The sequence below is a fragment of the Tiliqua scincoides genome, chromosome 1 (assembly GCF_035046505.1).
Source record: "Tiliqua scincoides isolate rTilSci1 chromosome 1, rTilSci1.hap2, whole genome shotgun sequence".
Lineage (NCBI taxonomy): Eukaryota > Metazoa > Chordata > Lepidosauria > Squamata > Scincidae > Tiliqua > Tiliqua scincoides.
In genome coordinates, this window is record NC_089821.1 from 2149683 (window position 1) to 2162871 (window position 13189).

The 13189-nt window shown below is 42.0% G+C and overlaps 1 protein-coding gene across 9 annotated transcripts in view; it reads left to right on the forward strand.

The window, feature by feature from the left end:
* Positions 1-13189, forward strand: part of RALGAPA1 (Ral GTPase activating protein catalytic subunit alpha 1) — a 186212-nt gene that overhangs the window by 119737 nt on the left and 53286 nt on the right. For all 9 annotated transcript variants that reach the window (XM_066613742.1, XM_066613750.1, XM_066613759.1 and 6 more), the window contains 3 exons: positions 5176-6040; positions 9097-9168; positions 9883-10006. In XM_066613742.1, the coding sequence (XP_066469839.1) occupies positions 5176-6040; positions 9097-9168; positions 9883-10006 (1061 nt within the window). The remainder of the gene's footprint in view (positions 1-5175; positions 6041-9096; positions 9169-9882; positions 10007-13189) is intronic.

Consider the following 13189-nt stretch of genomic DNA (forward strand, 5'->3'; position numbering starts at 1 on the left):
GGAGCACACCAGATAACAAGAGACCTGCACCCGGCATTCTGACATAGCCCATTTCTAAAATCAGGAGGTTGCGCATACACATCATGGCTTGTACCCCGTAATGGATTTTTCCTCCAGAAACTTGTCCAATCCCCTTTTAAAGGCATCCAGGCCAGATGCCGTCACCACATCCTGTGGCAAGGAGTTCCACAGACCAACGACACGCTGAGTAAAGAAATATTTTCTCTTGCCTTTGTCAGCCTCCTTTTACATTGCCGAATATAGCTGTCTGGCTACTATATTGGTTCAAGGCACCAATATTGTTACTACTACTGAACCACTGAAATAGTTGAGTCTCAGCCATCTCTTAGTTGATCTTTGGAGCTATCACAAGAATGATTACATTCAGTGGATTTCATCAGTTCAGCACCCTCCTGATATCCACAGCAGATGTTTCATTAGCATTAATGTCCTCTCTATAGCATAGAATCCAGAGCATTTCCACCCCTTCTTCCTTACCAAAGCCTTCCCTCCAAAAGTCACTACTGAGGTTCAGGGGACCTAACAGAGGATTCAGCATGGGAATGGGGATGTAGAGAAAGGGGAAATACCCAGAAACTGAGCACAATAATCTCAAGCACACACATTGTTGGCTAGAGGTTCCATCTCCTTTCTTGTGGGTATCAACTCCTCCCTCTGCAGCCCATTCCTGCTGCCAAGAGTCTTTTGACTCTCAGCTGTGATTTTTTTAAAGAGGGTCAGTGACTTTAAAGAGGCAAGGGGGGTGAAGATGGTGGTTTGCTTTGGGTACTACCCAGAGAGTCTAAGTTGATGCAAGTCCACCAGGCTTTTCAAGTCTTTGTATTCAGAAGCAGAATTCTTCACCAAAGGAAGATGGCATCTTAGGCCACTTCACAGGATAATGTGTTTTTGCATCTAGGAGAGAGGGCTTCAAATAGGACTTTCAGGTATATGGGAAAAGTAGTTCAGTGCACTTCAAATAAACCAAAATTGATCATAGGGTATCTAAGATGGGAACTCACTACAGTGACCATTTCATTGTGGGTCTGTCATCTGAAGTTGCATCTCTTCGTCTTCTCTCTGGTTGTCTTCCATCCTCTTTCTCTCTAACTTGATTTAGGGATTTCCAGGAAGGGAGGTATTCCTGATTATTTGTAGTGCAGAGTACCATGGAGATTTTGCAGCTTAGCAGAACAGAGTGATTGCAGATGCACTGCTTTGAGAATTCAGCTACCCTGTGGTTTTTCTGCAAAACTGGCAGCTGAGCATGGTGTCAGAAACAGCTTTGGTACAAGAACTACATGAAGCTTATTTCAAACTTCATGTTGCTTCTTCTAGTCTGGTGCTCCTCGAACCAAGAATATTTAATAATCCCATGTGCGAATCTTGCAGAGTTAATATCTATAGAAAAAAGGGATCCAAAGCAACAGAACTGGCCTCACCATGAGACTGGCACTCACTTGGGCAACAGACTTCAACTGCCATTAAAGGGCAGCAAATTGTCAGTTACTTAATTTACAGATCTGCTTTCTAAATTATCCTGGGGAGAGGCATCATTCGGATTGTCTGCCTCCTGAGCACCAATCCCAAGTAGTAAAATTCCATTTTCTCATCAGTACAGGCCATTGAAGTCTTGTAGCTTCTGGCATGTGTACAAAGCTTCTTTATAAAGAGGTGTCCACATCTGCTTTAGAGCCCTTGTTGCTTTATGGGAACTGCTGTAGTGTAGTCACTAAGTCTGAGCTGCAGATCAGAACTTTTCTGGTTTGAATCTTGCCTCTCCTGTGAACTGATTAGATGACCTTAGTTGTATCGCTCTCTCAGGCTCACCTCTGTTGCAGTATGGAATAATAATACATACCTTACAGGCAAGGATTACATCAAGATAAATAATGTGAAATACTTTGAACACACAAAAGCACTATACGAATGGCTAACAATACGTAAGCGCTTCACATCTGGCTCTGATTCTAATATATCCTTGCTGCTAATAAATCAAGACTTAACATTTGTGTGCTAGAACTCATAATTTTAACAAAAGCGTTTTACAGGTCATGTCTCCTTGCCCACTGATTCAGGACCCACAGATTTTGTTAGAGGAAATTAAAAATAGTTTCCTCTTTGGGGGGAAGCAGAGTAGCTTAAGCAGGAGACCTGATACCCTTTTGGGTATCACCCCAGGGAACCTCCCTCACCTGGCTGACTGCTGATCAATAAAAAGACAAAGAGGCTTGTTAAAGTTGCAAAAAGAAGTTATTTACTTACAGTTCCATTGAGTGTATTTTTACAGCATCTGATTAGGATCAGAGGTTCAGGGAATTCAGGAGGAGGAGCCAACAGTGGATGAACAGACATGTCTCCAGGGGCACCTGAGAGACAGTCTGTTTTCCCCAAAAAAACTGCAGGTCTGAAGTGGATTTGAAGATCTTTATCAGGAGAGATAAGATCTTTCCACTGTGCAGGTATCTGAGATTTTGAAAGCCCGACTGGGGGGGACGGGCTTTCTTCTCGGAAACCTAATCGTCAGGGACAGTACTGGGGAAGGTGCAGTGTCTGCAATCAAGCTGCTGGCTCCGTGCTAAGATACGATATGGAAGAAAAAGCATGAAGCGTAAAGTTTAAGTTGGAAACTTATGATAAGTATATGTGAATATTGTCCCCAGCTTTGATTGACTGATTTGGCTAAAAGCCCTGGATACACTGAAGGCGTTAATGAGAAACTTTTTAAGGATGTTGAAAGTGCTCTGTATCTTTGTAGTGGACTGAATCGGTTGTGGAATATAACTATAAATATAATTTGGTGTGTGGACTAAAATCCAGAGTTGCTTGTGGACATAATTTTCATTAGACGTGAAAACGTTTTGTCTTCTTGAGACTGTTTCTTTCGTTTTGTTTTTCTCCATTAACCACACTGTTATCTGTAAGAAAAATTTGAAGCATGCCTGATTGAAAAAACATGTGGTGGAAGTAAGGAGAATAATACGCTGTGGACATCTTGTGGATTAGAGAGAAATTGCAAGATGGAGCCTGTTCCAGATATTTGGACTCAAATGCTCCTTAAAAATTTGGAAAAATTGCTCACAATGAGAAGACAGCAGTTGAGTTGGTCCTTGCAGATTCAGGCCAGTTTAAAGACTCTCTCTCAACAGATAGATATGTGCAAGGAACAGCTGGAAGATGTGAAGAAACAAGTAGAAGATACACAGAAGGAGAAAGCGGAAAAGATGATGGTGAGGGATGAAATCATCATCAGAACAATGGATACAGAAATTAGAAGAGTGGAAAATCAACAGGATCTAGAGGGGATGCTAATGGAGATTGAAATAGAGAAGATGGAGAGAGTAACATGGGTGCACAAAATACAAAATTTGTTGGAACAAGAAAACTTATCCCAGATAACTGGAAGAATGAACATACCTTATACAAGAAAGTGTGGGCTTATTGGATTCTTTTATGGAGATAAATATTAAAGATATTACAGGAGAAAAAAATGGAAAGAAAGAAAAAGAAACCTGAGGGTTAACCTGAGGGTTAAAGAAAATTGGAGGATTTTATTTATGAATTGTTTTATAGGTTATTATGTTAAATGATAAAAAGTGAATATTTAGAAAATATATTATTGGGAATTAGGAAAAATCTATTATATTTGATATAAGAAATATATAAATGAGTAGAAGAGTTAGAAGTAGATGGAAAAGTTGTTTTATATGTTGTTATATTTTGGTAATTAGATTATTTTGTTTTAATATTAATGAGTAATTGAAGTAAGTTTATGTTTGATAGAAAGTAAAAATTTAGAAAATATAGTATAGGGCATTAGGGAAAATTTATATATTATATAAATAAATGGATAAACTAATAAAAGGCAGAAGTAGTTGAGTAGTAGATTAGGGGATATAGTATGGTTAATGAGTAATGGTATATGGTATTAAGCACTCCTAAATGTATGTTATATGTTTGTATGTCTGTGTGTGTTAATTAAAAATAAATAAATATGAAAAAAGGGTCAGAGGTTCAGCTATTACTTAGAGATGGCAAGGCCCTGGAGCTGCCTCACCCTGCATGCCTTGTACTCAAGATGGCCTGGGCATCAGAGCCCTGGTGTGCACATCTTAACACGTCGGTGGTCAGAGGACAAGAGGAAGTGCTCAGAGGAGAAGGGAAGGATAAAGGGTTAGGGCCACACCCCACAAGGATCACAGAGAGAACAGGTAGAAAGGTCAGAGTCACTGGGCCATAGCTTGACCCCTTCTGGACAGCATCCTGCCCCCTCTGGACAGCAGACAGAGTTGCATCAACTCCAACAGATTTCACCCAATGCGGGTCCCGACCAGGAGGCCTATCTGTACCTCCTGGACGCAACCGGAAGAGTCCTCCAGTCACACTGGGAGGTGGTCTGAGGCCCCCCAGAAGGCCTTTTTTCAGGTGGTCTAAGACCCGGTTTTTCAGAAAACAGGAAGTGCACCTCTAAGGCCATCCCAGAGGCCTTCAGAAGCCTTCTGAGGTGTTCATAATTTCATCCGGAATAAAATTCCTCTTTCAGATTCTGAGCTATTCATAAAGGCTGGTTACAACAGCTGGAATTGGCTGGATTCATGCTTGACAGCAAATCCTAGTTTATTCCAAACCAGGAGTGAATGTTTAAAAAAAAAAATTCCCTCATGTGTGAATAGGAAGGGGCTATTGAATCATGAATGCCATATGAAACTGGGATGAAATGATGGTTTCACAGAATATCTGAACTAGGCTATTGTGCAAATCCTTTGAATTCTAGCAGTGGCACCCTGGCTGTAAACAGTGGTGGCATTTTTGCTTTTTATGCCTCAAAAATATAGTTGCAACACTGCTCATGCAGCTTTTTTTATGATACATGGTCCATTGGTTTGAATGCCTTGTCCTCCACATTTATTATTCAGTGTTTCAAGCTTATAATGGGCTACTGCAGGAAGTTATCTCTTGTTAAATAGAGTATTTAATTTTTGTTGCTTATGAGAAAGCCTGTCATCTTTAGGAAAGCAATCTTTTTCACTGTAGCTATTAGGTATGCTGCGATTGTGTGTGATGCATGCTTTCTCCCTTCAAAATTCCTCTTATCAAAATGTTTGGCTTTGTGGGTGACTATAGTGTTTTTTAAATTACCTGTTTAACTGAAGCGACTCCACTTTTGTTTTACAGTAAAATCTCATATGCAACAAGGGTTGATCTCTGTGGCAGCTCGTACTGTGATCACACACCTGGTGAACCATTTGGGCCATTATCCAATGAGCGGCGGACCTGCTATGCTGACAAGCCAAGTGTGGGAAAATAATGACAATCCTTACAGTGAAAGCCCAGAGCTTTCTCCTGAGCTCTTTGAGAACCCCAACCTCCAATTCTTTGTGTTGAACAATACAACGTTAGTTTCATGTATACAGATCCGAGCAGAAGAGAACATGCCTGGAGGGGGTTTATCTGCTGGACTTGCATCAGCTAATTCCAATGTTAGAATTATAGTGCGTGATTTATCTGGCAAATATTCATGGGATTCTGCAATTCTATATGGACCTCCACCTCTCTGTGGCTTGTCTAAACCAACCTCTTTCATCCTTTCATTAACCCATGAAGAGAAACCAGATGATGTCTCAGAACCTACTGCATCTCTAGAGGATGTGTGTGTAAAGGATGGAATTGCACTCCAAGTAAAAAGAAGATTTAGAGAGACTGTGCCAACCTGGGACACAATTCGGGATGAAGAAGATGCCCTTGATGAGATCTTGCAGTACATAGGCATCACTAGTCCTGAGTGCTTGCAGAGGACAGGAGTATCACTCAATGTTCCTGCTCCTCAACCTATCTGTGTCTCAGAGAAGCAGGAAAATGATGTAATCAATGCAATCCTTAAACAACACACGGAAGAGAGAGATTTTGTTGAAAAGCACTTCAGTGACTTAAATATGAAAGCTATGGAGCAGGAGGAACCAACCCCACAAAAGCCCTTTTCCGCATTTTACTATTGTAGATTGCTTCTCAGTATTCTGGGAATGAATTCTTGGGATAAAAGGTAAAAGGATTGCTATTAAATGCAAGCTACTGTTTGGTCTTTGTCACTGAGGACAGAACTGCCTAAATGTTGTGGCAGGCACATGGTTGCCACAAAAGCAGCAGCCCTGACATGTGTTCATCTTTTCTTACCTCCTATTGTCAACACATTGCATATCTTGCATTATGAGATGTAATTGGGAGCAAGGAGGGGGAGTTAGGGGGCTGCTAGTTTTGGCAACAGCCATGCATCTCCCACCATGTTTTGTTCGAGCTCCTATTTAGAACCGAACTGTTACTACAGTAGTTAAATTTAACATCAAATTAGGTCTTTTGATCAGAATCTTTCATCTTTAAGCAGGGTATACATGCCACAGAAATAGAAAGAGAGCATTTCTGTCACTTTCCTCCCATCCTGGAGACACAGGATGGAGACATCCTGTGTGTTCTGTATTTCACTGAACTACTGTACTTCTTAGATCCTGCTTTGAGCTTAGGTAGATACTCTTCTTTCCTCTTTGTTCTTAGTGCGATCCCCCAGTATGAATGCACCATTTGTCTCCTAATTCCCTATATTCTGAAATGCCATAAACATTAACAGGTTTTCTACAGAGTCTATTTTTGTTGGGTTCTGATGTGCATAAGCTTTCCTAGAACTGTGTTCAAAATCAAGAAAAGCAGACTGTCCTCTATACGTTACCATTTCACAGAACAAGCAAACCAAAAAAGCCATTTTATTTCTTATTTATCATGTGTGAATCATAAGAACATAAGAACAGCCCCACTGGATCAGGCCATAGGCCCATCTAGTCCAGCTTCCTGTATCTCACAGCGGCCCACCAAATGCCCCAGGGAGCACACCAGATAACAAGAGACCTCATCCTGGTGCCCTCCCCTACATCTGGCATTCTGACTTAACCCATTTCTAAAATCAGGAGGTTGCGCATACACATCATGGCTTGTACCCCATAATGGATTTTTCCTCCAGAAACTCGTCCAATCCCCTTTTAAAGGCGTCTAGGCTAGACGCCAGCACCACATCCTGTGGCAAGGAGTTCCACAGACCGACCACACGCTGAGTAAAGAAATATTTTCTTTTGTCTGTCCTAACCCGCCCAACACTCAATTTTAGTGGATGTCCCCTGGTTCTGGTATTATGTGAGAGTGTAAAGAGCATCTCCCTATCCACTCTGTCCATTCCCTGCATAATTTTGTATGTCTCAATCATGTCCCCCCTCAAGCGTCTCTTTTCTAGGCTGAAGAGGCCCAAACGCCGTAGCCTTTCCGCATAAGGAAGGTGCCCCAGCCCCGTAATCATCTTAGTCGCTCTCTTTTGCACCTTTTCCATTTCCACTATGTCTTTTTTGAGATGCGGCGACCAGAACTGGACACAGTACTCCAGGTGTGGCCTTACCATAGATTTGTACAACGGCATTATAATACTAGCCGTTTTGTTCTCAATACCCTTCCTAATGATCCCAAGCATAGAATTAGCCTTCTTCACTGCCGCCGCACATTGGGTCGACACTTTCATCGACCTGTCCACCACCACCCCAAGATCTCTCTCCTGATCTGTCACAGGCAGCTCAGAACCCATCAGCCTATGTCTAAAGTTTTGATTTTTTGCCCCAATGTGCATGACTTTACACTTACTGACATTGAAGCACATCTGCCATTTTGCTGCCCATTCTGCCAGTCTGGAGAGATCCTTCTGGAGCTCCTCACAATCACTTCTGGTCTTTACCACTCGGAAAAGTTTGGTGTCGTCTGCAAACTTAGCCACTTCACTGCTCAACCCTGTCTCCAGGTCATTTATGAAGAGGTTGAAAAGCACCTGTCCCAGGACAGATCCTTGGGGCACACCGCTTTTCACCTCTCTCCATTATGAAAATTGCCCATTGACACCCACTCTCTGCTTCCTGGCCTCCAACCAGTTCTCAATCCACGAGAGGACCTGTCCTCTAATTCCCTGATTATGGAATTTTTTCAGTAGCCTTTGGTGAGGGACCGTGTCAAACGCCTTCTGAAAGTCCAGATATATAATGTCCATGGGTTCTCCCGCATCCACATGCCTGTTGACCTTTTCAAAGAATTCTATAAGGTTTGTGAGGCAAGACTTACCCTTACAGAAGCCATGCTGACTCTCCCTCAGCAAGGCCTGTTCGTCTATGTGTTTTGAGATCCTATCTTTGATGAGGCATTCCACCATCTTACCCGGTATGGATGTTAGGCTGACCGGCCTATAGTTTCCCAGGTCCCCCCTCTTTCCCTTTTTAAAAATGAATCTTTTTGAACCAATCTCTTATAGTGATAAGAGGAAGAAGCATCAGTAGAAAAGTGGAACCAGTATCACTGGAGGAAGTATCAGTAGAAAAGTGCCTACAAATCTCTGTTCATAAAATGCAAGGGGGTTTGTATGAAAGAATGCAAGGGGGTTTCGATGTCTTGTAGCGAGTGTTCATTCTTTTTCCTGAAATTTTATTTTTCACCAAAGCAGCCTGTTCTTCTGTGTTCTTCCCATTCTTAGAAGTGTTCCCTTTGTTTTATGAGCAATGCCAAACATTAATAAGTGGAACATGGCATTTTCCATTTCTTTAATTAGGTTTAAAATTCTGTAATTTAAAGGAACCTGTAGATTTTACCTGACTGTTATACTACAGCCCACAGTTGTTGTTTTTTGTTTTGTGTTTTTTTGTTTGTTTGTTTTACTCTTTTGGCTGGCAAGGAAGTACCTTTTTTATCACTAAGCATTTATTGGCTGGCCTACTAAAGAGCCAGTTTTATGTGCTCCAAAGTGAGTCCTGCTCAGCCCACCAGATTAAATGGGAAGAAGTGGAATGAAGTGGGGATTATGTTTAAGGCACTATCAAGGATGCAGAAGACCACCTGGGATAAAGAATAACTACATGTATATATTATTTTAGAAAGAGCTATTCGTCTTTGATATACAAAAGGGTCTTACAAAAGGCAAGAAAGCCATAGGAAATTGCATGAATGGAATTGAAAATGTGTTGTTGTGTTGTCCTATATCTGTCATTGCACAGGTGATGAAAACATTTGTTAAATTTTCTTTATTAGGAGGAGCTTTCATCTCCTGAAAAAAAATGAAAAACTACTTAGAGAACTTAGAAATTTGGACTCAAGACAATGGCAAGTTATCAGCAACATTTTAGATCTTACCTTTTTATTTTTGAAAATGCATTTGTCTAATGGTTTGTACTTTTATTACAAAGGTGTTCATGATCACAGTGCAAATCCTTGCAATTTCTGTTGAAATCAGTAGGATTTACCTCTAAGGACTTTCTTTAGGACTGAGGTGCTAGTGACCATTGCTCTTGGTTTAGTTTTGATTTAATTCAGTTTATTGGTTGTCTAAGCCATAAGCCATAAGAGTTAATAGTAGTTAATTTCTTAACTGTGGCTCCAAGTCATTGCTTAAGCCATCCGTGCTTTGAAAGAAATGAAGCTATTTCCCTCACAAGTGAAAAACCAACTAAAAGAAGGTTTCCTTGGAAGGCTCTATTTCAGATCAAGTGGTAACTTGTTTCTTTATAGAGCAAGCTCCTGCTTTTGTTAAAGAATTTACCCACAGACACATAAGCATCTAGTGTGTTAAAATTTTAACACACATTTTAGCAAATAGGTAGACAGGCATTTATGGAAAATAATCCCTGATGAAAAAGAAAGGTTGATGGGGTACCAAGAAAAAGGTAGTAAAAGGATTAAAATATTAGAAGGGGGGAGGTCTTTTTGAGTCGCATTTGTGGTGATTTTCCAACATTATAGCCCCTTTTCTGTTTATATGGTCAGTCTTCAGTGCCTTCAGAGTACGTTCTTATGTAATTGCAGTCCTGTGTCTTACAGCCGAGAGACGCACAAAATTGCAGTATTTTATGTTGCTGAAGGACAAGAGGACAAACACTCCATCCTGACTAACACTGGAGGAAGCCAAGCCTATGAGGATTTTGTAGCAGGCCTTGGCTGGGAGGTATCTTTTTAGATTGTGCTTGCTCGTAAAGTCAGGTTCACTGTATATTTCCATAATAGTTGCACTTCCTAAGAAATTTATACTAAAATCTGATATGTGTGTGTCCTACAGGATATATGAGAAGTCTCTGTCTGGGACTTGTTTCACAAGTTGTCTGTAGAACTTGAAGGGAAATAGGTATATGAGTTTCCAGACACTTGCCTGAAGTGGGCTTCCCCCTCCCCACTAGCAGATAAAGAGATATAAATAAAGGAATGTGTGGCCAGTCGGTATCATGACCCAGGGAATACTTTTAAAGGTTCTAATTCTAATTAAAGGTTTTAAAGGTTTAGAACTCTTAAAGGTTCTAATTCTGTTTGGAGGGAGGGAGGAGGGAGATGATGGGAAGATTCTTTCACAACCAATTTTTTACAACCACCGAGAAACATGCTGTAATTTCTAGTAAATATTATTGTACTGTATGTGTGAATTCTGCCATATCCTGTCTGGCACCAGGATGGCAGTCCCTTGTTGGAGATTGCTCCCACTTGTTCAGAATCTATGACAAGAATTGTTTTTTTTTCCTCAACTGACTAATCAAATCCTGCAGTTTTCTTGCATGCAAAACTAGCAAAAGCAGCAGTTCCTAACTTTGGTCTGGCACTATCCCCTTAAGGAGGGTAGCAACCCGACCAGGGACCCGTAGGGGCCATTAGTAAAGCACTTCCATGTACAGCACTTTTGCCACAGCTACCACCAAATGCAAGTAAGTAAAAGAGAAATTTTTTTTTTTTTACTTACTCATGTTGGATGGTAGAAGTAGCAAAGCCTGGAAGTGCTGTTCTAAGGGAGGGCACCAGGATGCAGGTCTCTTGTTATCTGGTGTGCTCCCTGGGGCATTTGGTGGGCAGCTGTGAGATACAGGAAGCTGGGCTAGATGGGCCTATGGTCTGATCCAGCGGGGCTGTTCTTATGTTATGTTAACAGCACCTATGAATTCCTGGCTGGGTTGCTATGTTTCTTAAGGGGTTAGTGTCCCAAAAGCAAATGCGGATGCTTTCCCTGGAGGGTCGTGATCCCCAGGGCCTGAACCATTGAGCTAGAGAGGCAAGCAGGATACTGCTCTCCCCCAGCTGTGATCCTGATATCAGTTCTTTCAGGCCTTACCTAGACTCTGCAGAAGCAACAAAGCACTCAAAAATAGCGAAAAGAAAGCTGGAGAGACCAGTCCTCCCGAAGCCAGTGGAGTAGCTAGCGGGAGGTGGGGGCGAACCGCCCCGACTACCATCCTTGGGAGGGTGTAACACCACAAATGCCCTAACATTGCAGATGTTACGAGTAACCCCAACATGTTATGTACCATTGGATGTGGAATTTCCAGTGGAATGTAATGCAAAAAAACCGGATTGAAATATCTCCTTTCCATCAAAATTTATGGCCAAAAACCGGAAACAAAGAAATGCATCGAACCGTATGGAAAATGAAACTGAACCATATCACACGTTTACTCTCGAGTAGGCAAACTTGCCATAGTTCATCTGAAAGGGCAGGCTGAGAGGAATCCAATGACACCAGAATGGTTCCTATCCAATGAAAGCAGCCCCCAAAAACACCCAAGGAAGTTCCTCCCTCCAAGCAGACAATTGTATTGAGCCCTATGGAAAGCGAAAGTAAGCCACACAGTCGGGTTTACTCATGAGTAAGCAAATGTGCCTTGGCTCCTGGTCAAGTCAGGAAAATTGGAATGCAAAGCTAGCTGCATGGTCCCCATCTAATGAAAGTGGAGCTCAACAAATGCTCCAAAAGGCAGCCCCCCCCCCAAGAATAAACCAGAGGGTTGTGCTGGTAAGGTGGGCACTGGGGAGGGCTGAAAATCTCACTGATTTATTTGTGGGGAGGGTGTTATTGCAGGCAGCAACCCCCCACCACCACCAAAGAATAAACCAGAGGCTTGAACTGGTAAGGTGGGCACTGGGGAGGGCTGAAAATCTCACTGATTTATTTGTGAGGGGGGGGTTTATTGCAGGCAGCAACCCCCCCAAAAGAATAAAACAGAGGCTTGAGCTGGTAAGGTGGACACTGGGGAGGGCTGAAAATCTCACTGCTTTATCTGTGTGTGTGTCGGAGGGGAGGCAGGCTACAGAGAAAATTGACTTGGTGAAACAGGACTGTCTTCCCCTTATTTATCTGTTTTTCTTTAATTATTTATAATTATTCTACTTTGCTTGTTGATGTCATTTCCAGTCATGACATCACTTCCGTTGGGTCCTGGACAGATTTTCATTCTAAAAAGTGGGTCCCAGTTTGAGAGTTAAGTTTAAGAACCACTGCCTTAACTCAAAACAGGCCAATGAGACATCCGGGGAGGGGAGGGTGATACCCTAGTGACCTCGTGATTTCCAGTGAAAATTCTGGAAATCGTGGCATTTAGGAATAATACCATCATGTTATATACCATTTGACGCATAAGAAACATAAGAACAGCCCCACTGGATCAGGCCATAGGCGCATCAAGTCCAGCTTCCTGTATCTCACAGCAGCCCACCAAATGCCCCAGAGAGCACACCGGGTAACAAGAGACCTGCATCCTGGTGCCCTCCCTTGCATCTGACATTTTGACATAGCCCATTTCTAAAATTAGGAGATTGCACATGGATTTTTCCTCCAGAAACTTGTCCAATCCCCTTTTAAAGTCATCCAGGCCAGATGCCATCACCGCATCCTGTGGCAAGGAGTTCCACAGACCAACCACATGCTAAATAAAGAAATATTTTCTTTTGTCTGTCCTAACCCTCCCAACGCTCAATTTTAGTGGATGTCCCCTGGTTCTGGTGTTTTATGAGAGTGTAAAGAGCATCTCTCTATCCACTTTATCCTTCCCATGCATAATTTTGTATGTCTCAATCATGTCCCCCCTCAAGCGTCTCTTTTTCTAGGCTGAAGGGGCCCAAATGCTGAAGCCTTTCCTCATAAGAAAGGTGCCCCAGCCCAGTAATCATCTTAGTCACTCTCTTTTGCTCCTTTTCCATTTTCATTATGTCCTTTTTGAGATGTGGCGACCAGACCTGGACACAATACTCCAGGTGTGGCCTTACCATCGATTTGTACAACGGCATTAAAATATTAGCCATTTTGTTCTCAATACCTTTTCTAATGATTCCTAGCATAGAATTGGCCTTCTTTACTGCCGCCGCACATTGGGTC